The sequence below is a fragment of the Durio zibethinus genome, chromosome 10 (assembly GCF_047325235.1).
Source record: "Durio zibethinus cultivar Kanyao isolate XHJ-2024 chromosome 10, ASM4732523v1, whole genome shotgun sequence".
NCBI lineage: Eukaryota > Viridiplantae > Streptophyta > Magnoliopsida > Malvales > Malvaceae > Durio > Durio zibethinus.
In genome coordinates this window covers 11,388,276-11,414,241 of record NC_143171.1, presented here as the reverse complement: position 1 = coordinate 11,414,241, position 25,966 = coordinate 11,388,276, and the positions used below count along the sequence as shown (strand labels likewise).

Sequence of the window (25,966 nt, the reverse complement as noted above, 5' to 3'; positions counted from 1 at the left end):
TTTAATTAAATAAATTTTACAAAAAATATAGTAAACAGAGACGATAAAACAAAAAAAAAAAAATTATCATGGGCATTTTTCTAATACATTTTTACTTTGCTCATATAAGTAAATAAAATATTGATCTCAATGGAAAAATAATGAATAAATAAGAAAATTATATGAAGAATAATATGATTAATGTGAATAAAAATAAAAGTATTCAATTAAGCAATATAGAAATATAGTGAACATGATCTTAATCTTATATTTATTTTACACTTTACATATATTGTATGTAATCAAACCAAGTATGATATAAAACTGTGATCTTTGTTCTTAATAATTGAATCAAATATGAGAATGAATAGTTTGAATTCCAAAACATCAATATATTTTTCAGAACACGAAGATTAATGTGTATTAGTTTTAAGTAAAATATAACTATTTTTAAAAAATTAAAAATTTACATTAATTATGTTTACAAATATGTTCATAATAAAATTATATTGTTACTTTCAATATATTTAATTTTAATTTTATTTCATTATCGATACAATTACTGTTAAATAAAATTATATTTTGCATATATTAAATGATTACTTACGAATAATATTTTCATAAAGTTAAACTTAAATTAAAAAATTTCCCGCAACATGCAGGCAAAATACCAGTAATTAATAATAATAAAACAACCATAATGCAACATTGTTACATTTTTCTAAGAGGGATAAACTTTTAACTTTTTTGTTTTTGGTAGAAACCAAACTTAACTTGAATCAACAAACTTTTACCTTTGCATTCGGCGTTGAAAGAAAGATCATTTTTCTTTAGAAAATAATAAAATCTTATCTAACATTGAAACAATTTTCACTTTATGTACTTTAAAGTGAAGAGAGACTATCCATTCCAGCGAATATAGGAACAGTTTTTCACCATGGTAATTCCATAAACACCATGGTTATTCCATAAACATCCATATGATATCTTTTACATCTTACATGTCTTTCCTACAACTTTTTCCGATCTACAATTCATATTCACAGGACTCCAAAACAGAAAACCAAGCCCATAAATACTATTGAAAGTCTTTTAGTACTGAAAAAAACAATGTTATAAAGAGTGACACTGCCTCCATCACTCCTTATCCAATTAGATCATAGTAGAGCACAATCATACTGACCTACAAATAGAAGGAGATCACACTGTTTTTCAAGATGTAGCTTTGAATTACAATGAAAGGCTAAAGATTATGTGAGGATCGGCATGTCCCACTTCATTCAGTACTGAAGCTGCAAATTTAGAATTTCTAAAAACAGCTCATTTGGGTTCAGGGAATCACATTCGTATACGCTTCACATCATTCTCAGGGACATTCACATCACCGCCATTCCCCTTTTCTGAACGAACTGTTTTTCCCTGTATGCACATTAACATAAGCAGTAAATGACCTTAACCATAGGGTGATAAAAATATCTTCAGAAGAAAAAACATAGGAGAATCTAAAAGGTTCTATTTAATCAGAGTACTTTCATCAGGAATACATGCTTTTTGTGGCTTTCAACACCATTGACACCTTCCAAAATTGCAGATTGTGAGACCTTAAGTATAAAAGTTGGGCCATTTCTTATTGCTAAATTTTTAGAATAATTGATCACCTACCTATTTCTTTAACATGGGATGAATGCAGAGGTCTGAAGATATTTTCCCTAAAAATATTTGCCGCAAACATTGTAAGCTATACCTTCAAATTATGCAGTTTGTGCTCATACTAAGAAATATTAACACATGCATTGCCTAAGCATTCAATCACATAAAGCAGATGTTTGTGTGCGTTTAAAATTTCCAGGATTCTGCTATTCAGTTGTCATTAAAACTTACACTTTCATCTGGGACAACTGCATATCTCTCCGTTGGAGAAACCCAGGATTTACCTGCCAATAGAACATTTATATATTCAAGAATAGAAGAAACTATCAATAAAACAGATAATAAAGTAGGAAGGATTTGTAAAGCAACTATACAGCACCTAACAATGGGTCAAGCTTTGAAGCTTCTATCTGTTGTCCACTGGAACCATCAATACTCAAAGCCTCTATTATCTTTGCTTCATTCCTAAAAATAAGAATCCAGAATGTCACTACTTTGGTCCACAACCAAAAAAAGGGAACTTTGTTCTCAATTTCATAAAACATATCAAGAGAGAATAAAAGAAAGGCACCATATGTTGACCAAGAATCAAATATACCAAGAAATATCACAGGTTTCAAATAAGAACCTGTCTAAAAACCATTATTGGCCAAAAAAAAAAGAAACATTGGACAAGCCCAAGAAAAGTTAGCTCTCAGATCTGTTTACTATAATCAATATCTATGGTATCATGAAACCTGTCTCCTATTGTAAGAATTTCATTTATCTCATTCTCAAATTCATGATCACAAATTTTGAGCTCTGAACCCTAGAAAAATAGACAGGAACTTTTCTGACAACATAATCTCAAGGAACTACCTCTCTCTTATTTCTCATACTTTGTTGTGTTTCCTCCATATTTTCTGCAGCTTCTAAAATTATCTTTCTGTTTTACTTATAATTTACCCCTACAACATATTATTATTAGAATGGATCATTCCAAATCAAGGAGGAAAGAAAAGCATTCCCTTATCATCACTAGTCTAGATAAAAATGCTATTACCGGTCCATTGATTCACCATGCCCCAGCTGTCCATTTGTACCCCTTCCCCAGGAGAAGACATTTTGCTCTTCAGTAATAGCAAGCGTGTGCCTCCAACCACATGAAACCTGGACTACTTTCTGCAAAGTAACAAATAAACATATGAGAAGAGAAGAAAGAATTCAGACTTAGAAAACATGATTAAAGAGAGAGGAAATGACCTCTCAATAAGAAACTAAAAGCAGAAAATTCCTAGAGAACTGAATATCAATCGCAAGGGCTATCTTAACCAATATTTTGAAGATACAGTAACAAGAATGTGCCTGCTCATGAGGAAATTTAACTTGCACTGGAGAGCAATGATCAGCATTATCACCAACCCCGACCTGTCCAAACTGTAAATAAGGTAGAAAATATAATCAACAAAAGATGGACAAATGAATTCTATATAATGCAGATAAAGAATTGACAAATCAAACTAAATAAAGTAAAAGTTTAAAAGGGAAAAATTAATTACTGCATCTTTGACAGGCAACCATTACCATAAAGGTAATTAAAAAACTCATAATATTAAGAAACCGGTAAATTATTATCGTGACAACAAGTCCATTCGCATGTGTGCATGCATGATTACCAAAACTAACAGTTAACCGGGAGGGACTCATATATATCAACTAAAATGCATATAAAATAGCTTTGGATTCGTGCCTAATATTTTAGTAAGCAAACCAAGAAAAGTTGGAAACGTAGTTGTGGGAAAACACTTATTTATAGTTGGCTGTAATCTCGTAATCTATATATTTATATTTGTATCCCTAAAATTAAGGAAAGAAAATTATGATAGACAATCCCTTAATTATAGGATCAATTTTAGGAAGATTTACTTTCTTAGTTTACCCATTAGTTAGTTGTATATAAAACCTAAGATGTTTGTATAATTATTGATGAGCAATTTTTCAAAATACATTCAGTTTTACTCTTAGTTTTCCATGCTGTTTTATTTTTTAATCTTTCCACAATATCAGAGCTTTAGGCTCTTCTTGGAAAGAAAATTTTTTCAGCCTTCATTGCTGAATTCTATTTCAGGCCTTCGTACCAAATCTTATTAAATCTTTCAGTCTTATTTTTTTCTTCTTTGGCCTTCATTGCCTAGAGTGGTCTCTGATTAATCCTTTACTATCAAGACTCATTTTAGTTCTAAGAAAGATAACCATGCCAGAGATAGCAGAATCTGCCACTACCACCCGATTTGAGGAAGTGACCACTGGTAAAACCACCAGAGTACTACAGAAGTCTCGGGAACAAAGAGAGTTGGACAGAGAAGAGATTGAGAAACTAAGAAGCCTATTGAAAACTCTTGAAAAGCCTATTGGGGTATTTTTTTGGGTAAGCTCTCTAGTTTAGGTAAAGCTTCTGGTTCTCATGGATTAAATGTTTTGATTAAGCCTATTATGAGTTCTTGGGTCATTGATTCAGGAGCCACAGACCATATGATACATTCCTCACAAAAGTTTAGTACATACACCCAATGTCCTAGTAATAAGAAAATCGTTGTTGCATATGGTTATCTTACTATAGTGGCAGGATTAGGAGATATTCAAATTAATCCCTCGTTTGTTCTTAAAAATATTCTTCATGTTCCTGAATTGTCTACTAATCTGATATATATACAAAAACTTACCAAAGAAATGAACTGCAAAGTGACCTTTAATCCCTCCTATTGTGAATTTCAAGACCAAAGTTCAGGGAAGAAGATTGAACTTGCTAAGGAGAAGGATGTACTATACTATCTTAAGACATCAAACAACACAAGTAATATCAAGAATAGTTTACCTTTGTCATTTCTTTCTGAAAAATCTCCCAATAAAGACAAAATCTAGCTTTATCATTTTTGTCTTGGACATCCTACTTTTTGAACTTTGAAACACATGTTTCCTTCTTTGTTCAAAGGATTAAATGTCGAAAATTTTCATTTTGATGTTTGTGAACTTGCAAACCATAGACACGCGTCATTTTCAATTAGCAATAAAAGAAGTTCTACTCTTTTTTACTTAATTTATAGTGACATGTGGGGTCCCTCTACAATTCCTAATATTTCTAGTGCAAGGTGGTTTGTTTCTTTCATAGATGATTGCACCATGGTCTCTTGGATATTTTTACTTAAATCCAAATCAGATGTGAATAGTGTGTTTTTAAGCTTCCAAAACATGATCCAAAATCAATTTGGAGTAAAAATCAAGAGGATTTAGTTCTAATAATGCAAGAGACTACTTCAACTAGAGTTTATTTACCTATTTCCAAAAGAAACGGATTATCCATAAGTCACCTTGTGTTAATACTCCATAGCAGAATAGAGTGGTAGAAAGGAAAAACAACCATTTACTAGCCACAACCCAAGCTTTACTTTTTCAAGCAAACGTACCCAAACCCTACTAATCCTACTGGGGGAAACTGTTCTCATTGCCACAGATTATAAATAGGTTACTTTCAAGGGTTTTGGGATTTAAAACTCCTATGGCACTACTCTCACAATTCTATCCCAACTTTAATACCACAAATAACCTCACACCTAGGATATTTGGTTGTATATAATTTATTTATGTTCATATTTTGAAGAAAGTAAACCATTTTTTACTCAACCTTAGTTTTTGGGAAAGACCTCGTTCATGGAAGATAAGGATAAAGATTTCTTTTTGCTTGACTTGTCCTCCTCTTCAACATTTTCACCCATTAATTCTTCTAAGTCTAAACTTGTTTCTTCTAAGTCCAAGTCAAACACTACATTTGAGTCTAAGCCCATTCCAAACATAGAAGATGTGACAAAAGATAATATTGTTCTTGATTCTATAAAAGAATTATAGGTGTACTCAAGAAGGAAAGTTCCAAATCTTGAACTAGTGCAAGTCTAAGAACCTGATCCTACCTCTGGAAATGAGGTAATTACAGTCTTTGACTCTGTTTCTCAAAATAAGCATGAATCTTCTAAAACTATAACTAGTGATTATGATCTGCCTATTGCTATTAAAAAAAGAATCAGAAAATGTACTAAGCATCCATTATACCCAATCTTTAATTTTGTGTCATTTGAAAAATTCTCACCATCCCACAAAAATTTCCATGTGAGCCTAAACATTATTTCTATTCCAACTACATTATTCAAAGCATATCCAATGAGAAATAGAGGCAAGCCATGAAAATAGAAATGGAGGCCTTAGAGAAAAATAAGATATGGGAATTGGTAGAGTTGCCTAAAAGAAAAATTCCAATTGGATGTAAATGGCTTTTCACTGTAAAATACAAGCCAATTAGTACTGTTGAAAAGTATAAAGCCAAGTTAGTGGCTAAGGGCTACACTCAAACTTATGGAATGGATTATCAGGAAACTTTTGCTCCAGTTGCCAATATGAATACAATTAGGATTTTGTTATCATTGGCTGCAAATTACAATTGGCAGCTTCAACAATCTGATGTAAATAATGCTTTTCTACATGGTGATTTGGAAGAAGAAATATATATGAAGGTTCCACCAGAATTTATAAGTCATCTAGAAGCAAGCAAAGTATGCAAGTTGAAAAAGGCTTTATATGGCCTTAACTAGTCTCTTAGGGCTTGGTTCGGGAGATTTGCCAAAGTGATGCTAGCAATAAGATATAAGCAAAGTCAAGGAGATCACACATTGTTTATCAAGCACTCTGATTTAGGAAGAGTCACAATTCTATTAGTGTATGTTGATAATACAATTGTAACTGGAGATGATGAAAAAGAGAGAGAATCTCTAAAACAATGTTTGGCTAGAGAATTTGAGATAAAAGAGATAAGAGAGATTGAAATACTTCCTAGGAATTGAAGTAACTCTCTCACAGCGTGGTATTTTCATCTCACAACATAAATATGTAATGGATCTTTTGAAGAAAACTGGGAAGCTCGAATGTAAACCTACAAATACCCCTATAGATCTTAATCATAAACTTGGGGAAGTTAATGAAGATGCTACTATAAATAGATAGATGTACCAGTGACTAGTTGGAAGACTCATTTATCACTCACATATTAGACCTGATATAAAATATGTTCTGAGTGTGATAAATCAATTTATGCATAGTCCAAAAAAAAGTGCACCTACAGGCTGTCCACCGTGTATGCACTCTTTGAAGGCCAATCTTGGGAGAGGTATCTTATTCAAAAGAAATTCGAGGTTGGTTCTAGAGACATATACAGATGCGGATTATGCAGGTTCAATAACTGATAGAAGATCCATCTCAAGCTAATGTATTTTCCTAGGTGGTAATCTTGTGACTTGGAGGAGTAAAAAAAACAAAAAGTGCTAACAAGATCAAGTGTTGAAGCAGAATTCAGAGCAATGGCTCAAGGAATTTGTGAACTATAATGGTTAAAGATTATCCTAGAAGACTTAAAGATCAAGTGGGATGGACCAATTAGACTCTACTTTCATAACAAGTTTGCAATAAGTATTGCACACAATCTTGTGCAACATGATAGAACAGACCACATTGAAGTAGACTGACATTCATGAAGGAGAAACTAGACAGTGGGTTGATTTGTATACCATATGTATCAACCAAGTGTCAACTTGCAGATTTGTTAACTAAAGGTCTCAACAGTGCAACATTTCAAGAAATTATTTCCAAGCTGGGAATTGAAAACACCTATTCAACAGCTTGAGGGAGAGTGTGGGAAAACACTTATTTATAGCTAGTTGTAATCTTGTAATCTATATATTCAAATTTGTATCTCTATAATTAAGTATTTGTATCCCTAGAATTAAGAATAGAAAATTAGAATAGAGAATCCCTTAATTATATGATTAGTTTTAGGAATATTTAGTTTCTTAGTTTACCCACTAGTTAGTTGTGTATAAACCTAAGGTGTTTGTATAATTCTTGATGAGCAATGGTTTAATATACATTCAGTTTTACTCTTAGTTTTTCACACAATTTTATTTTTTAATTTTTCCACAATAGTGATACGATGTATTTCAAATATATAAATCAAGGAAAATTGATTTTTTCAACCTTGTTCCATCCCCAACCATAGAGTTTTCCATTGGAAGTGATTGCCATTGTATGTCTCCATCCACCCGATATCTAACAAGATTCAAACCAAAATGCAAAAACAATTTTAAAACATAATTTTGAAGTCAACATATATTAGACAGCAACAGCAAATATCATGAAGGCATAATATCCATCAAATATCATGAAAAGTATAACTAATGAGGTATTAACTCTATACAGGCCTGACAAAATGGTAAGATATTTCCCACAGCAAGTTTCACAAAAAGGGAAGAAAGATCATACACAGTGTAATATGATATTATCAGAATAACTCTAGCTGGTACTGATTTGTCCTTTTACTAGTAGGTCTAAAAGGTTGGAACAAAACAAAATTGAACTGATAGTCAAAATAACACTTGCTGCCACAATGAAAGAAAGTCCTTCCCTAGTTAATAAAGAACAATGCTGTAAGCTCCTAATTACCCAGATGCAGAACAAGGAGGCAAATAGGAGAAAATAAAGATCAAAGGGAAAATTACAGAGAGAATAGAAGAATCAAGGAGAGAGAAGAATTAGGGAAGGAAATCAGATAGAACCAAGATAGAGAAGGAAAATCTCATTACTCAATAGTCTAAATCTCAGGAATTCTTAATCCAAAGCTGGAATAAAAACCTATCACATATTTATAGACAACAACACACTAAGCCTTATATCCCATATTCTTAGGTCGGCTGTACGAAAAACCAAATAAGATAATCAAATTAGGTTGGCATCACGTAGTTATAGATACAAGACATAAAACCTTAACATAAACTCAAATTCCAAATATATCACTAAATACCAATAAATCCTTTTAAAATCTAAAATGTGATTTTCTATCAAACCTTCACTAAGTGAAGCCAGTAAAGCCATATAAAGTATAGCCAGTTAACTTAGACTTCAAGACATGATGTCTCCCCCACCCTAGCTAAAGACATGATTAGGAGATCATTAAGCATACACATGTTAGAATGTGAAAAACCATGCTTTTAAGTATTAACTTGTAAGGCACATGTGAGAACCTAAAATTATCTTTATTGCAAACAGTAAGGTTATAATAAAACTGCCATTTTTCCCTACAAAGAGATGGGGGAACAAAAAGATCACCTGCTTAATAAAACTGTCAGCTAAAGCTTCAACCTTATGAGGAACAAGATGATCCTCAAAGTCCCCATGTCCCAGTTGACCATACTTACTCCATCCATAAGTGTATAATCCACCAGTAACGGAGACTGATATGGTATGCCTCCATCCACAAGCCACCATATTCATCTTCTCTCCCTGCAACTGAAAACTTTTACAACTTCTTTAACAAGAAAAATTGGAAATAAAGGGAAATTACAGAATGGGAATAAAATAAGACAAGATGCAGAAAAGGAAACAACACTTTAAGACTCACTTCCATTATTCTTTTCTAGCATTAGAATACCTTAGGAAAAAGAAGACTAAATAGTTGAAGATAAACACAAAAGGAAAGAAAAGTCCCTTTTAAATACAGAGGATAAAAATGAAAGCACCTGATGTAAACTTTTCCTCAATCATGTCAACTTATATATAGATGGCAACCTAAAATGCAGATTTTATGAGTTACCTGTCTTGCATATTTATTTAGGACAGTCAACGGTACTTAAGTAAGGAAACAGGCCAAATAAATATTACCAGCTTCATGACTTACATTGAGAGTAGAAACCAGCTCAGGAACTAAACGATCATTTCTGTCACCTAAGCCCAAGTTTCCATATCGTCCCCAGCCCCATCCATAGAGGGCACCCTCTTCAGAAACAGCCGCAGTATGCTCAGCACCAGCAGCAACCATTTTGATAGAAATACCCTATAACAGACACGAAATTTATGGTGATAACCACTTCAGCAACGTACAGATGTAACCTTTAGCTTGATCAAAGTATCAATGCAGAATTCTTCTGTAGTCTTAGGAAAAAAATTTAGATAGGGTTTTTTAAATCTTTAAAGTAACGGTCGGCAACATTTCAGGATTTCAAAGTCTCCTTTTTTGGGCTAAAACAGGATTCCAAAGTTCAGCAACATGCAAATACTATTGTCAACAAATGTACAACTGCGTTAGAGATGTCAGAACTATAAATTTGAATAGTCCTGATAAAGGCCTCCATATAATTGTATATATTTCATCAAATGCTCCAAGGGAACCCAGTGAGAAATCCTCTTTCTTCTCTGGCTAGTATAACATGGTAATGGAGGGATTCCACTTGATTAAAGAAGAAATCACATATTGTTGACATAGAATGATTTAAAGTCTTAAAAATGCAACTTTTGGGTGTGAAGCAATTTATAACAAGCATATACACATTTTGTGAAGGTCAACAAAAGCAAGGAACCAGGACGCACAAGCAGAGGCTCATTTCCTTTAATGCTAAAGTACAAACAAACAGAAGAATGTAGCATCCCATGAAAATTTGTTATAAGATAGCCAGATAACATACAATACCTGAAAGGCTTGAATCTTTTGAGGAACAAGAGAGTCTTCAATGGTTCCAAGACCAAGTTGACCATTTTGATTTCTTCCCCAACTTCAATTAAATTACAAAAACAAAATGTTAGAAAAAATGTGAAAAAAAAAATTTAGTAGATCTATCACACTGGCCAAAAACATAAGAGCTAATACAAATATAAATTGAAAGAAGAAATAACTGCAAAAGTTGGAAAACTTCTTCAGAAGACAGTAAAGCTATAGTACTACACAAAGGGATTGCTGATTCTGCTGTTACACAGAACTCTGACCTGCTTTCAGGAAAATGAGACAGAATCAGCTATCTTAAAATGATCTGTAAATATTTGTATCCCTAGAAATAAGAGCAAAGAATTAGGGATAGACAATCACTCAATTATAACGATCAACTTTAGAAGGGTTTAGTTTCCTAGTTATCTTCTAGTCTCCCAGTACATAGACCTAAGGTACTTGTACAATTCAACAGAAATACTCTCATTTTCCACATGGTATTAGAGCTTTAGACTCTTCTTGGAAGCAAAATTTTCAGCTTTCATTGCTGATTTTTATTTCAGCCCTTCAAAGCCAAACCTTGTTAAGGCCTTCATAGAGGTTTTATTTTTCCCTTCTCGGGCCTTCATTGCCAAGACTTGTTTATGGTTATATTTTCATTGTCAAGACTCATTTCAATCCAGAGAAAGATAGCCATGTCAGAGATAACAGAATCTGTCGCTACTACCCAATTTGAGAAAGTAACAACGGGTCAAACCACAAAAGAATTATAGAATATCCAAGCCGCGTATAGATTGAATGGAAAGAACTACTTGAAGTGGTCTCAATTGGTTCAAACCTTTCTCAAAAGGGGTAGGAAAATTGAGCCATCTTGGTACCAAACCTAAAAAAAAGAGATCCAAGATTTGAGGGTTGAGATTAAGAGGATTCCATGGTTACGTCAGGGTTGTGCAATTCCATGATACCAAATATCAGTGATACTAGCATGTTTTTGTCCACGCCCAATGATATTTGGGAGTCAATTCAACAAACCTACTCCAAAATTAGGGATGCTGCTAAGTTTATAAGAAAAAGATCAAGGCCACTACTATCAAACAAGGGAATAAGTCAATCACGAAGTATGCCATTCTTTTAAAAAATCTTTGGCAAGAGATGGATCACTACCGATGCATAGAGATGAAGTGTATAGAAGACGCATCAACTTTCAAGAAGTTTATTGAAACCGTTGAATTTGATCAAGTCAGAGTCCAAATTTTGGGAAAAGATGATTTGCCTTGTTTAAATAAGGTGATCTCCATGGTTAGAGCAAAAAAGCAAACGAGGAGATATGCCTGAAAGCCTAAATGTGGAAGGATCTACTATGATGACTAATGGTAATAAACAAAGCCTGGAATAATTACTAGTCAATGGGAAAGGGAAAGGTGATTTGGCTAAAACCTCAAGTCTTGACAATCTTTGGGTAACCTAGTACAAGACGTCAAGGCACACGAGGGGTTGTTGTTGGAAACTAAATGGAAAACCCCCAACTTCAAGCAAAGAATGAGGTTATAAAGGTGGACAGCCATGAAATCAGGGGCAAGCTCACATGATTGCAATGTAGTCAAAGCAAGAAAGTCTTGAGAACAAGGAGAGTTTGATAAAGATGAGGTTGAGAAACTAAGAAACCTAATGGGAACCATCGAAAAACCTACCGGTCTCTATACCTTGGCACACTCAGGTAAGGTCTCTAGTTCTCATGGATTAGATATCCTGGATAAGTCTATTATGAGTTCTTGGGTCACTGACTCAAAAGCCATGATCACATGAGACACACTCCTCCCAGAAGTTTAATAAACATACTTTGTATCCTGGTAATAAGAAACTTCTTGTTGCAAATGGTTCACTTACTAATGGCAAAATTAGGAGATATTCAAATTAATCCCTCATTTGTTTTTAAAAATGTTATGCATGTTCCTAAATTGTCCACTAATATGGTAGCTATACAAAAACTTACTAGAGACATGAACTGCAACGTAACTTTTCATCCCACTTATTGTGAATTTCAAGACTAGGATTCGAGAATGAGGGTTGGACTTGCTAAGGAGATGGACTATACTATCTTAAGACATCAAACAACACAAGTGATATCAAGAACAACTTACCTTTGTCATTTCTTTCTGAAAAATCTTCCAATAAAGACAAAATCAAGCTTTATCCCCTTCGTCTTGGACATCTTTGTTTTGGAACTTTGAAAAACATGTTTCCCTTTGTGGAAAACCGATTTCTAACCAGATTTGATTAGGTGTCATTCATTTAGTATTTTGGTTGTTTCTTAAATAAAAGGGATTTGGTTCATTGACCAAATTCCTACTTGGTAGTTTCCATTTATCGTTAGAGGATTTTTAGGTGGTTTGTTAATATCTCTAGGATATCATGGGATTTGCCAAATTTGATGTTTTAGCTATATATATACTCTTGTACTCTAGAACGTTTCTTAAGAATTCATAAATAAAATTCTCATGAATTTCTTCATGGTATCAGAGTGTTCATCCTGAATCATCAAAACCTATATATATAATTTTTTTTTCTTTCTATCTTTCTATCTACTCCATGGCTAGCAACATAGGTGTCCGAGCCCCTTATTTTGCGTATCACTGGTCACAAACTCAATGGACAAAACTTCATCCGATGGCCTTAATCAATGATGCTATTCGTTTGTAGAAAAGGTAAAGAGGATTATCTCATAGGCATTGTTGTTTCACCCAATGGCAATAACCCGAAGTATCAAACCTGGAAGTTGGAGAATTGCATGGTAATATCGTGGTTGATCAATTCTATGACCAACGAGATTGGTGAGAATTTCATGTACTACAAAACTGCCAAGGAGATTTGGGATGCTATGAAAGAAACATACTCTAACATAGACAATACATCTGCAATATTCAAGATCAAAAACACTCTACATGACCTACAACAAGGAGATTCCTCTACCACGTAATATTTTAATTCCTTAACTCGTTATTGGCAACAATTAAATATCTTTGAAAAATAGCATGGAAGTGCCCTGACTATAGCCAACAATAAAAGAAAATAGTGGAAAAAGGACCGAGTTTATAAGTTTCTACTTGGTCTAAACAAAAGCCTTGATGATGTTCATGGAAGCATTCTTAGCATCAAGCCATTACCCAGCATCTGAAAAGTTTTCTCTGAGGTCCGCCAAGAAAAGAGTAGAAGGAAAGTGATGCTAGAGACATCATGCAATTCGCAAGAGAAAGAAAATTCAGCTCTTGCTGAACGAGGACCAAAATCCTACCAAGGTGGTGAAAATCGACAAAAGAAAGGTAATAGACCTTGGTGTGACCACTGTCAGAAGACAAGACACACATGAGAAATTTGTTGGCAAATCCATGGGAAACCTGCTGACTACAAACAACATTCTACTCAAAATCGATAAAGTCATGAAAATGCTGTCACCAACGAGACAACTCCAACACCCCCGGAATCAAGCCTGTTCAATAAAAAGCAGTTAGAACTCCTTGAGAAAATTGTTCAACAATCTCTTTAGAACACTAGGTTAGTTGTAAGCACAGCGTTTGTTGCACAAAAAGGTAACTCTCTCAATGCTCTACTTGTGCAAAGTGGAAAATCAAGATCTTGGATTGTTTATTTAGGCACATCAGACTACATGACTAGTGATGCATCAGTGTTCCATGAATATAGCCCACGTTCTGAAAACCTCATAGTTTGAATAGCAGATGGGTCACTCTCCTGAATAGCCAAGACAAGTTCAATCATTTTTTCAAAGGACATAACACTTGATTCTGTTTTTCATGTCCCTAATTTAGATTGGAACCTTCCGTCTATTAGTAAAATTACAAGAAATCTTAATTGTGTTACTAAATTTCTTTCTAACATGTGTGAATTTCAGGACTTAGATTTGAGGAAAAAGATTGGCAATGCTAGGATGTGTGCTAGACTCTATCTCCTTAGAGATGAAGAATCTAAGAAACAATTATGGAAAAGTGCTTGTTCAGTCCTCTTCTAGTAAGAGTAAAGAAAATACAGTCATGTTATGGTACTATCGTTTAGGATATCCAAATTTCTTGTACCTAAAAAAATTGTTCCTTGATTTATTCAATAAAGGTTCCTTGATTTATTCAATAAAGGTTCCGAGTCTTATTAATGTGAAAATTTTCAATTTTCCAAACACACTCGCAATTCATATCTAAGTCAACCATACAAATCAACTCATCCATTTTCTATGATCCATAGTGATGTTTGGAGACCATCAAGGGTTAACAATATTACAGGCTCTAGATGGTTTGCTACCTACATTAATGATCACACAAGAGTTACTTGGCTGTTCTTCATGAAAGACAAGTCAGAGGTTAGTTCAATATTTCAAAATTTCAACAAGATGGTGCAAACTCAATTTCAAGCAAAAATTAAGGTGCTCATAATAGATAATGGGCAAGAATACTATCACTTAGTTCTTGGATCTTAATTGTTTAGATCAAGAAATTATTCATCCAAGCCCATGTACTGAAACTCCTCAACAAAACGGAGTTGCCCAGTGGAAGAAAAGACATCTGATGGAAGTTGCAAGATCTAAGCATCCCATGTCCTGAAACATTTTTTAGGATAGGCAATCCTGACAGCAGCCTCTCTTATCAATAGGATGCCTTCTCGAGTGCTAAAATTCCAAATCCCTTACCACACACTTATCAAAACCTACCCTTATGTCTAAATCATTTCCTCTATACCAATCAAAGTGTTTGGGTGTACTACCTTTGTTCATATACAATAACAACAACGGAATAAACTAGACCTCAAATCACTCAGTTGTATATTTCTTGGCTACTCACCTAACCAAAAAGGCTACAAATGTTATTCACCAACTACCAAAAAGTTTTACACTTCTATGGATGTCACCTACTTTGAAAATCAGCCATTCTATCCCAAAGCCGATATTCAAGTGGAGAGTTAAGGGACTATCAACTTTGGGAGATTGAGCCATCATCTAATCTTTCCTCTACTTGTCTGCCAATTCAAATTCCCATTTCAAATAATTTTTCTTCTTCTTCCGAGTCAACTAGTCATCCTAAGTCTCCAAAATCTCTTGAAATTGTGCACGAGACAAAAGCTAAAGAAATGATTGTATACTCAACAAGACCGAAATCTCAAAAGGAGATAGGGACCTGTACATCTCCAAAACAGAACCAAGATTCTAAAACAAATCTAAGGACTTTTGAAATTTATACAGGTAACACAATTACTGAACCTATCTTTAATGATTTTCCTAGTGATCTTGATCAGCCCATTGCTATTAGAAAAGGTGTGAGATCATGTACTCAGCACCCTATTAGTAACTTTGTTTCCTATGAAGGGTTGTTTCCTACTTACCGAGCACTGGTTACATCATTAACTGATGTTCATATACCAAATACCATCCGAGAAGCGCTCGAACAACCAAAGTGAAAGGTTGCAGTAATGGAAGAAATGCAAGCACTAGACAAGAATGGCACATGGAAAATTACTGATCTTCCTGGGGAAAGAGCCCAGCACGATGTAAGTGGATTTTATTATCAAACACAATACAGACAGAAGTATGAACAAATTCAAAGCTCGTCTTGTGGCTAACGGATTCACTCAGTCTTACAAGATTGATTATGAGGAAATGTTGGCTCCTATAGCAAAACTAAATTACTATCACTTGCTGCAAACCTGATTGGTTTCTTCACCAACTTGATATCAAAAATACATTTCTGAATGGTGATCTAGTGGAAGAGGTCTACATGAAGATTCCTCTAAGGTTTGACAACCAGGACAACATCGGCAAGGTGTGTAAGTTTCAAAAATCCTTATATGGCCTCAAACAATCTCCTGGCGCCTGTTTTGATCGTTTGACTAAGGCTGTTAAAAAGAATGGGTTCTTACAATGCCAATCCGACCACACTATGTTTGTCAAACATTCACCAAATAACCAGATTGCTATTATGATTGTTTATGTTGACGATATTGTCCTCACAGGAGATTATGAAGAGGAAATAGATGGATTGAAGACTCTTTCAGCTAAAGAGTTTGAAATAAAAGACTTGGGACAGCTTTGATATTTTCTTGGCATGAAAGTAGGTCAATCAAGAAATGGTATTTCTGTTTCACAATGAAAATATGTACTTGATCTTCTCAAAGAGACAAGGATGCTCGGATGTAAACCAATGGATACTCCAATGGACCCAAATGTCAAGATAGGAACCGAAAATGGAAGTCTTTTTGCAAACCAAAATAGATACCATAGACCTTTGGGAAAATTAATTTATTTGGCATACACTAGACCTAACATTGGCTTCTCTATAAGTATGGTGAGTAAATTTATGAACAATCCTATAAAAACACACATGGAGGCAGCATAACGAATCCTTCAATACTTGAAAAAAAATCCAGGCAAAGGGTTGCACTTTAGAAAAACACTAAATAGAGATGTGGAGATTTTCTCAGATGCAGATTGGGCTGGTTCTATGACAAATCAAAGGTCAACTACAGGGTATTGTACATATGTGTAGGGCAACTTGGTCACCTTGAGGAGCAAGAAACAAGCAGTGGTAGCTCGAAGTAGTGCTAAAGCTGAATTTAGGGCTATATCTCATGGGATTTGTGAAGGAATTTGGCTTGAGAGAATGCTACAGGAACTAAAGAAGTCAACTAGGAATTTAATGAAACTATTTTGTGATAATAAAGCAGCTATTAAAATTGCCAAGAGCCTTGATCATCATGATCAAACGAAACATGTAGAGATTGATCGCCACTTCATCAAAGAGAAGACTAAGGAAGGCGCAATCAAACTAGTCTACACTCCAACAAAACATCAAACAGCCGACATCCTCAACAAGGCTCTTCATCGTGGCAATTTTGAGAATTTGAAGTCCAAGTTAGATATGATTGATATCTACCAACCAACTTAAGGAGGAGTGTGGAAAACCAATTCCTAACCAGATTTGATTAGGTGTCATTCATTTAGTATTTTGGTTGTTTCCTAAATAAAAGGGATTTGGTTGATTGACCTATTTCCTACTTGGTAGTTTACATTTATTGTTAGAGGATTTTTAGGTGATTTGTTATTATCTTTAGGATACTATAAGATTTGCCAAATTTAATGTTTTAGCTATATATATACTCTTGTACTCTAGAAAGTTTCTTAAGAATTCATAAATAAAATTCTCATGAATTTCTTCACCCTTTTTGTTCAAAAGTTTAAATGTTAAAAATTTTCATTATGATGTTTGTGAGCTTGCGAAGCATAGACGTGTGCATTTTTCAATTAGTAAAAAAAGTAGTTATACTCCTTTTTATTTAATTCATAGTGACATATTGGGTCACTTTACAATTTCTAATATTTTTTGGTGCAAGGTGATTTGTTTTGTTCATAAATGACTGCACCAAGATCCTTTGGATTTTCTACTTAAATCTAAATTAGATGTGAATAGTGTGTGCTTAAACTTACATAACATGATATAAAATCAATTTGGAGTGAAAAACAAGAGGTTTAGGTCTAATAATGCAAGAGATTATTTCAACCAAAGTCTATACCTATTTCCAAAAAAAGAAGATTATTAATGAATCATCATGTGTTAATACTCCATAGCAAAATGAAATGACAAAGAGGAAAAACGGCCATCTACTAGCCACAACCTGAGCCTTCATTTTTCAAGAAAATGTACCCAAATCCTACTAGGGAAGTTGTTCTCACAACCACAAACATTATAAACAGGTTACCTTTAAGGAATCTAGGATTTAAAACTCTTATTAAAATACTCTCACAATTTTATCCTAACTTAAAGACCACAAACAGCTGCACAACTAGGATATTTGGTTATACGTCATTTGTTCATGTTCGAAGTCATAATAGGGGAAAGTTGGATCCATGGGCAATTAATGTATTTTTGTAAGGTATTCATCAACGCATGAAAGGTATAAGTGCTACCATCCTCCTACCAAAAAATTCTATGCATCTATAGATGTCACATTTGAAGAAAATAAACCATCTTTTACTTAACCTTATCTTCAAGGGAGACTCATTCCTGAAAGATAAGGATAAAGGCTTCTTTTTGCTTGAATTGCCTTCCATATCAACATCTCAACCCATTAATTTTTCTAAGTCCAAGTCAAACACTAAATTTGAGTCCAAAACCATTCCAAGCACAAAACCTATGACTAAGGATAATATTATTCTTGATTCTACGACAAAATTACAAGTGTACTCAAGGAGGAAAGTTCCAGCTCTTGAACCAATGCAAGTCCAAGAACTTGATCCTAACTCTAGAAATGAGGTAATTACATCTTTCTCAAAATGAGCATGCATATCCTAAAGCTAAAACTAATGATTATGATCTACCTATTGCAATTGAAAAAGGAACCAAAAAATGTACTAAACATCCACTATACCCAATCTCTCATTTTGTGTCTTTTGAAAGTTCTCACCATCCGACAAAAATTTCCTTATGACCCTAAACAATATTTATACTCTAACTACATTATCCAAGCATTATCCGATGAAATATGGAGGCGAGCCATCAAATAGAAATGGAGGCCTTAACGAAAAATAAGATATAGGAACTAGTAAAATTGCTTAAAGGAAAAGTTCAATTGGGTGTAAATGGGTTTTCACAATACAACGCGGTTTGTACTATTGAAAGGTATAAAGCCAAGTTGGTGGCTAAGAGCTACACTCAAACTTATTGAGTGATTATCAGGAAACTTTTGCTCTAGTTGCCAAAATGAATATAGTTAGGATTTTGTTATCCTTGGCTACAAATTACAAATGGCATCTTCAACAATTTGATGTAAAGAGAAAAATAAGAAATGGAGGCATTATCCGCTAAGAAATAGAGGCAGATCATCAAACTACCAATGTAGGCCTTAAAGAAAAATAAGACTTGGGAACTAGTAGAGTTGTTTAAAGGAAAAAGTTTAGTTTGGTGTAAATAGGCTTTCATTGTAAAAAACAAGGCAGATGGTATTATTGAAAGGTATAAAGCCAGGTTGGTGGCCAAGAGCTACACTTAAACTTATAGAGTGAATTATCAAGAAACTTTTGCTCAATTGCCAAAATGAATACAATTAGGATTTTATTATCCTTGGCTGCAAATTACAATCGGCATCTTCAACAATTTGATGTAAAGAATGTTTTTCTACATGGAGATTTGGAAGAAGAAATATATATTAAGGTCCCACTGGAATTTAGAGGTCAACTAGAAACAATCGAAGTATTCCTAGGGTCAGGTTCAAGAAATTTGCAAAAGTAATGCTAGCAATGGGATAAAGTAAAGTCAAGGAGATCACACACTACTTATCAAGCACTCAGATTTAAAAAGAGTCACAATTCTTTTAGTATATGTTGATATAATTGTAACCGGGGATGACAAAAAAGAAAAAGAAGCTCTAAAACAATGTTTAGCTAGAGAATTTGACATAACAAAGCTAGAGAGATTGAAGTACTTCTTAGGACTTGAAATGGCTCACTCACAACATTGTATTTTCATCTCATAACAAAAATGTGTGATAGATCTTTTGAAGGAAACTAGGAAGTTGGCATGTAAACCTGCAAACACCCCTATAGAAAAAACTAATGAAGATGCTACTGTGGATAGAGAGATGTACCAGAGATTAGTTGGAAGACTCATTTATCTCTCACATACAAGACCTCATGTAGCATATGTTGTGAGTGAGATAAGTTAGTTTATGCATAATCCTAGAGAAGTGCATCTACAGGCTGTCCATCGTAAATCATATTACCTAAAGACCAATCCTATGAAAGGAATCTTGTTCAAAAGAAATATAGGGTTGGCACTAGAGGCATATACAGATGTTGATTATGCAAGTTTAGTAATTGATAGAAGATCCCTACTGCACTTTCCTAGGGGGTAATCTTATGACTTTGAGGAGTAAAAAACAAAATGTGATGGCAAGATCAAGTGCTGAAGCAAAGTTTAAAGCAATGGCTCAAAGAATTTGTGAGCTACTATGGTTAAAAATCATCCTAGAAGACCTAAAGATCAAGTAAGATGGACTAATAAGACTTTACTGCTACAACAAGTCTATAATAAGCATTGCACACAACCCTGTGCGATATGATAGAACAAAACACATTGAAGTAGGTTGACACTTCATAAAGTAGAAATTAGACAGTGTATGTCTCAACCAAGGGCCAATTTCCAAATGTGTTGACTAAAGGTCTCAACAATGCAACATTTCAAGAGATTATTTCCAAACTAGGAATGATAAACACCTATTCACCAACTTAAAGGGGCATGTGGGAAAACATATAATTACAGTTGTAATTAGTTGTTGGAAATCTATAAATATTTGTATCCCTAGAATTAAGGATGCAAATTTTGTATTCCTAGAATTAAAGATAGAGAATTAGGGATAGGCAATCCCTCAATTATAAGGATCAACTCTAAGAAGATTTAGTTTCCTAGTTTATCTTCTAGTCTCCTAGTATATAGACCTAAGCTGCTTGTATAATTCAATAGAGAAGTTTTTCAATACACTCTCATTTTCCATAGCATATTTGATGAAGATCACAATGACCAATATCTATTACCAATCCCTTGAACTACCTTCGATTACAATGACAGCCTATTTGATGAAGATCACAAGAACCAATATATATTACCAATCCCTTACTTCAGTATAATAGGTGCATTAAAAACTTGATACCAAGCTTGGCCACTTCAAGTTCAAACTACTATAGTAGCTTCTCTATGCACCACAAATTAAACTATAGGGAGAAATTGGGAAAAAAAAGTCTATACTAATCGGATTGTAAAAATGTAAAAGCAAGAAGAAAGATCTAAAAGACCATACAAACCTCTGCACCTCCCCTTCCATCGTCACAGCTAAACAATGGCTGTCTCCACAAGCAATTTGTTTTATCCTCAGACCATGTAATGTTTTTATTGGTTGAGGAGTGAACAAGTCACTAGAATTTCCATGACCAAGTCTTCCAAAGTCACCCCTGGTATTAGTAACAATAAAAAAAAGTCATACAATTAGAGTTGAAAATTGACAAACTAGAGAAAAAGAAACTTGGAACTGACCAATAAATGATGTTACCGGTAAAATTTGAGGATTCAAAAATTGCTAAAATTTTGAGAATATGATATTAACAACATTACGTCTAAGATTACAAATATCCTGTTTTAAAATGCTACATGAACAAGTAAAAATGAATAAAGAGAGAAGGGAAATATAAAACCCTTAAAATGAGACATACCAAAATGCTTATTCCTGCATAAAATGGTTTTTGCATGAAGAGTTGATGAGACAAACAAGCAACAACCCAAATAAATATGGATTATTAACTTAAGAATGCAGTAAACCTGAATGAGAAAGGATAAACTTTAACACGAAACAGTCCATAGCCAATCATTGAGATTCATGAGGACATCATAAGAGAAGAAACTTCTTTTTTAAGGCAGATCCACCTATAAAGGGTGAACCTTCTTTTAGGAAGGTATCTCAAAGACCACATAACATTTAAAGCATCTTATAAATTACAACCTCCAGCTACATCATGACATTGACTCCCAATTCACAGAGCCAATGCTGCCATCCTAATCATTCCCATAGATGCACTAAGGTTGAATTTTTCTTATTTCCATTTAATAGTATTTCTCCTTTTAATTTCATTGTAAATGACAGAAAGCACCATAGCTACTATGCTGAGGTGATGACAAGAACGTTCTGGTTCCATCTCGTAAGATCATCTCTCTAGAACTTTCACAAATATTTGTGGAGCTTTTGCATTGAACTGAAAGTCCATACAAGAAAATAGGAAAGACAAAATTTTGTTTCCTTACTTCCCTTGATCCACAACTCACTATTTAGTCTACCTTCTTTCTGATCCACTTAGAATAATCCAACCATAAAACCCCACAAGTTCCTACAGTGTCACAAAACCCCCAAAAGAAACATAAATCTGAGCACCACTGTTTTTCAGAAAATAGCCTGTCCTTACTTATCCAGAATTAAAACTTTACTACTCCAACTTCTACAAAATTAAAACTTTTTAAGACCATTGTAATTAAATAATCTTCAATCTTGTTTAAATATATGAAATAATATTTCTTTCTTTTAATAGTTATGCACTTTGTTTATAACATAGACTCTTTAATTATTTATATTGAAAAGAAAAATGTTCAAAAATTTGATGCAACAATGATTATAGATGGTTTTTATGATGAAAAATTATTGTGTTCATTTCAACTAATGAAAAATTTCACATTACAGTTTTCCTTTAATGTTTGCTTAATGAGTTATTTTAGTAGATTATTTGATATATTTTATTAAAAAACTAACTGTTAATCTTATATATGACATTTGCCCCCAAATCTAAAAACCCTAGTTCCATCCTTGAGCGCACTAGCTCAATTATTACACATCATGACTTTCTAAACATTCATTTACGTTCCCCATCAGCTACAAAACCATCGTCCTTGTAATTATACTGAACAACCTTGAATGGTTTCATTTCCACCTTTAACCAAAATTAAGCTGTCAGTTAACTATCAACTTGACTTGATAGTTAAAGTGACTTGACGAAGCTTTTAATGAACCCAACAAACTAACAACCAGCTTGATCAAATTCACCTCTAAAAGTCAGCACATCTGAATCAAATGAACCTTTAGGTTAGATTTACAACAAAAAAAATCTTTGTTGCATACATATTCACAACCATTAATCAACATTTAATAAAGTAATCAGACTACCCATTTTACTTTTGAGAGATTGAAATCAACAAAACAATCTCAGTTTTGTATCATAGCCAACTTTTCAAACCGCTTATCACTCTCATGCTAGAAACCATGTATTATCTGAGAGAAAAAAGTGTATGTTTCTTAAATTAACTGAAAAGAAAAAAAAAAAAAAAAAAAAAAAGTCTGAGACTATGAAGGATGAAGTGCATACCATCCCCAACTATAAACTTCCGCAAGTGACAATGAATATGCAGTTGTATGATCAGCTCCACAAGTAACAGATATTATGTCACGTCCATCTAAAGCACTTAATTGTGTAGGAGAAAGTCGATCCTCTGCATCCCCATGGCCTAACTGCCCATCCTCTCCTCGACCCCAGGAGCAAACAATATTTCCAGCTGCAAATAATCAAGGACAAGATTATAGGCTTACGTAGATTTATCCAAGTTACATGAATGCATAAAGTAAGACAAATAAATTTCAGAATGTAACCTTGAGATACAAGTACACAGACTCAAAAGACAGAAATTATGATAAACCTCAAAATAAAGAAGCAATAAGATAACATATACCAAACTTTTCTGTTTGTTTTAGTTAATGGAAGCAATAAGAATGAGGGAAAAATAGAGTCTGTAAAGCTTAAATGAGAAAAGGATCTGCGGCTTAACTATTGTGACGAAACTATTTATGCCTCAAGCTCTCAACTAATCTTCAGCATCATAGGACAATGATCCAAACAGATGTAGATGAGACACACTATTAATTATTAAGATAAGAACATCTTGGTTTCTTGGGAAAGTTAAACCAATTTCTCATAGCTGAATAGCCTAATAGTATGCATATCCATGAACATAATAGTGACCTTTGATGAAAATAGTAGGCAGCAGCACTAACAACGGGAAAATAAGGAATAGTGGTGCTTCATAAACTCCTAAAGTTCCTTAACCATCACAATAAAACCGTACATACTATTTTTCCTTCATACTAAAAGTTAATCTAGATGAAGTGTTTTTTTTTTTCTATGGCATATGCACAAAGAAAATAAAAAGCCATGTTGGATCGGTTTATTCACATTGAAACATGTTATAGATAAACGTAAGAGACACTGAAAGATTTCAGTTGTCAAGTATTTAACAGTACAAATTCATATCCTAATTGATGTCCTAAACCTTAATAGGCCTAAGTCAAGGTGATATGACAGAAAAGTCTTGTTTTTGAACTGGCAAGAAACCCTAGACCATTCATCCAATTTTTATTACTTATTAAAAATTATTCTAACAGAAGCACCTTTTTCTTTTCTCGGATCCTATTCAAGATGTAAGGCATTAATTTATTCACACGAGAAAAATCAAACATGAAATCAATCACTAATATTGTCCAACATGTAACAATGGAAATCATATGACAATTGGCCTAAAGTCAAGAGATAAGATGGACAAGTTCCATGAGATGGAAAAAAGTCAAAGTAATTTAATATCATTTGAAAAATATAAGATGATATGCATGTAATTTACAAGCACTCAACCAATCATAGCCAAAATGAAATAAGGAATGCAGCGCAACTATAACAAAATCGGAAACAGCAAAGCAGTACTGTGCACACAGAACAAACTCCAGCAAGAAACAACTGACAGAAACAATAAAGCATCCAATTGAATAATAACCAAATCAGAACAATGCAGTAACGGGTAATGCTAAAATCTGATCAAGATACAAAACAAGCAAACGGAACTAAACTATTATAAGATAAAAAGACCCAACAAGTTTCTTCCAAAATGAAACATTTAGGAAATCTTTGATTGATCAAAAACTTAAAAAAAAAATATAGCAAATGACATTACTTTCCAGTATATTGAAGTGAGTTTTTGAAACAAAAAATCTGAACTACAATCAGCATGCCCTGTTTTGGCAAGATTTTTAATTTCAGTGAATTCAATAAACAGAATATTAAGTATAAGATGGGGCATTTCCAATCAAGATCAGCTAAGGTGTCCACAAAAAAAAAAAAAAAGCGTCAGCAACAGAAAATCAGTAAGGAAAAGAAGAAGAAAGAGAAAAGGAGCATACAGAGGAGAGCAACAGAATGGCTTGCACCAGCAGAGACAAAAAGAACCTGACGAAATGGACCAGTCACCTCACCCACACTCATTTCCTCTTCTTCTGCCATTCTATTTTTGTTTCTTTCCCCAAATTTGAGGATTTTTTACAACACACACTGCCTCCTTCCAAAAACAAGGTAAGATATTTTGTGGTTTTGCAAAAAGAGAAAGTGAGAAAAAGAAACGAGTATTTTGAAGATGAAGAGAGTAATAAATAAGAAAACCCAACAAGAAAAAAAAAAAGAAAAAAGAAATGTTGAGAAAAAAGAAATGTTGGGTAGGCTTTGTTTAAATGAACAGGCAAAAATAATAATGGAAGGGAAATGGAAATAAAGAAGTAATAAAGAGGGAGTTGGCAGGGTTCTTTATAGCGACAGAGATAGGACATCTGCATATAAACAATACATTCAAGAGTAACAGACTAAGTCACTTGGTTAGTTGGTTATTTCACGACTCCATGGTTGGTTGGTAAGTGTAATACAGTAATAGTAAAATTTTATTTATAGGGCTGAAATTCAAACACAAAAAAAAAAAAAGGCAAAGAACGAAGTACTGGGTTAGTTTTTGTTTTGTTGTTTTTGGGACAGGAAATGGAAGCAGAAACAACGGCATTTATTGCAAAACGGACCCATTTTCAACCCCAAAAGCAGAAGTCTTTAACTAATCCCCAACTCCAAATTCAATCTCCGCCCCCACAAACCCACCCACTCGCTTAATTCTCCGTCTCTCCCCCTTTCATTGTCTTTGAACTGCCAGCAACTTTTGCTACAGTTGCCCTGCCTACCTATGCCCTGGGAGCCCAGACTGGTGGCTGTGAGGGATAATAATATTTACTCTCAATTAATTTCAAATAATAAATAATTTTTTTAAATATCTTATTAATTAATAAATTATAATTTATATATTACATTAAATTTTTTTTTAAATTTAAACACCATTTTAAATATTT

The 25,966-nt window shown here is 33.7% G+C and overlaps 1 protein-coding gene across 4 annotated transcripts; it reads right to left on the bottom strand.

The window, feature by feature from the left end:
- Nucleotides 1-1,037: 1,037 nt before the first annotated feature.
- On the bottom strand, nt 1,038-25,839 carry LOC111292069 (ultraviolet-B receptor UVR8-like). Of its 4 annotated transcripts, none has more exons than XM_022884261.2 (12): nt 24,986-25,832; nt 23,130-23,316; nt 21,030-21,176; nt 10,169-10,250; nt 9,380-9,535; nt 8,812-8,985; nt 7,684-7,755; nt 2,974-3,045; nt 2,672-2,790; nt 2,009-2,094; nt 1,861-1,913; nt 1,038-1,398 (listed from the first exon to the last, which is right to left on the bottom strand). In XM_022884261.2, exons 1-12 carry the CDS (start codon nt 25,083-25,085, stop codon nt 1,318-1,320), a joined length of 1,329 nt encoding a protein of 442 aa, XP_022739996.2. In that variant the 5' UTR covers nt 25,086-25,832; the 3' UTR covers nt 1,038-1,317. The 4 variants fall into 4 exon arrangements, with proteins under 4 accessions (XP_022739996.2, XP_022739995.2, XP_022739998.2 ...); XM_022884260.2 differs by having other exon boundaries at nt 8,812-8,991; nt 24,986-25,818; XM_022884263.2 differs by lacking the exon at nt 7,684-7,755 and having other exon boundaries at nt 8,812-8,991; nt 24,986-25,839.
- Between the last annotated feature and the right edge of the window lie 127 nt (nt 25,840-25,966).

Bases quoted from the DNA above. Each gene is read 5' to 3' on its own strand.
- LOC111292069 (XM_022884260.2), bottom strand. From the start codon at position 25,085: ATGGCAGAAGAAGAGGAAATGAGTGTGGGTGAGGTGACTGGTCCATTT. The intron at 23,317-24,985 runs GTATGCTCCTTT...GATTATTTGCAG, and splicing joins CCATTCTGTTGCTCTCCTCT to CTGGAAATATTGTTTGCTCC. The intron at 10,251-21,029 runs GTTTGTATGGTC...ATTTAATTGAAG, and splicing joins ATGGAAGGGGAGGTGCAGAG to TTGGGGAAGAAATCAAAATG.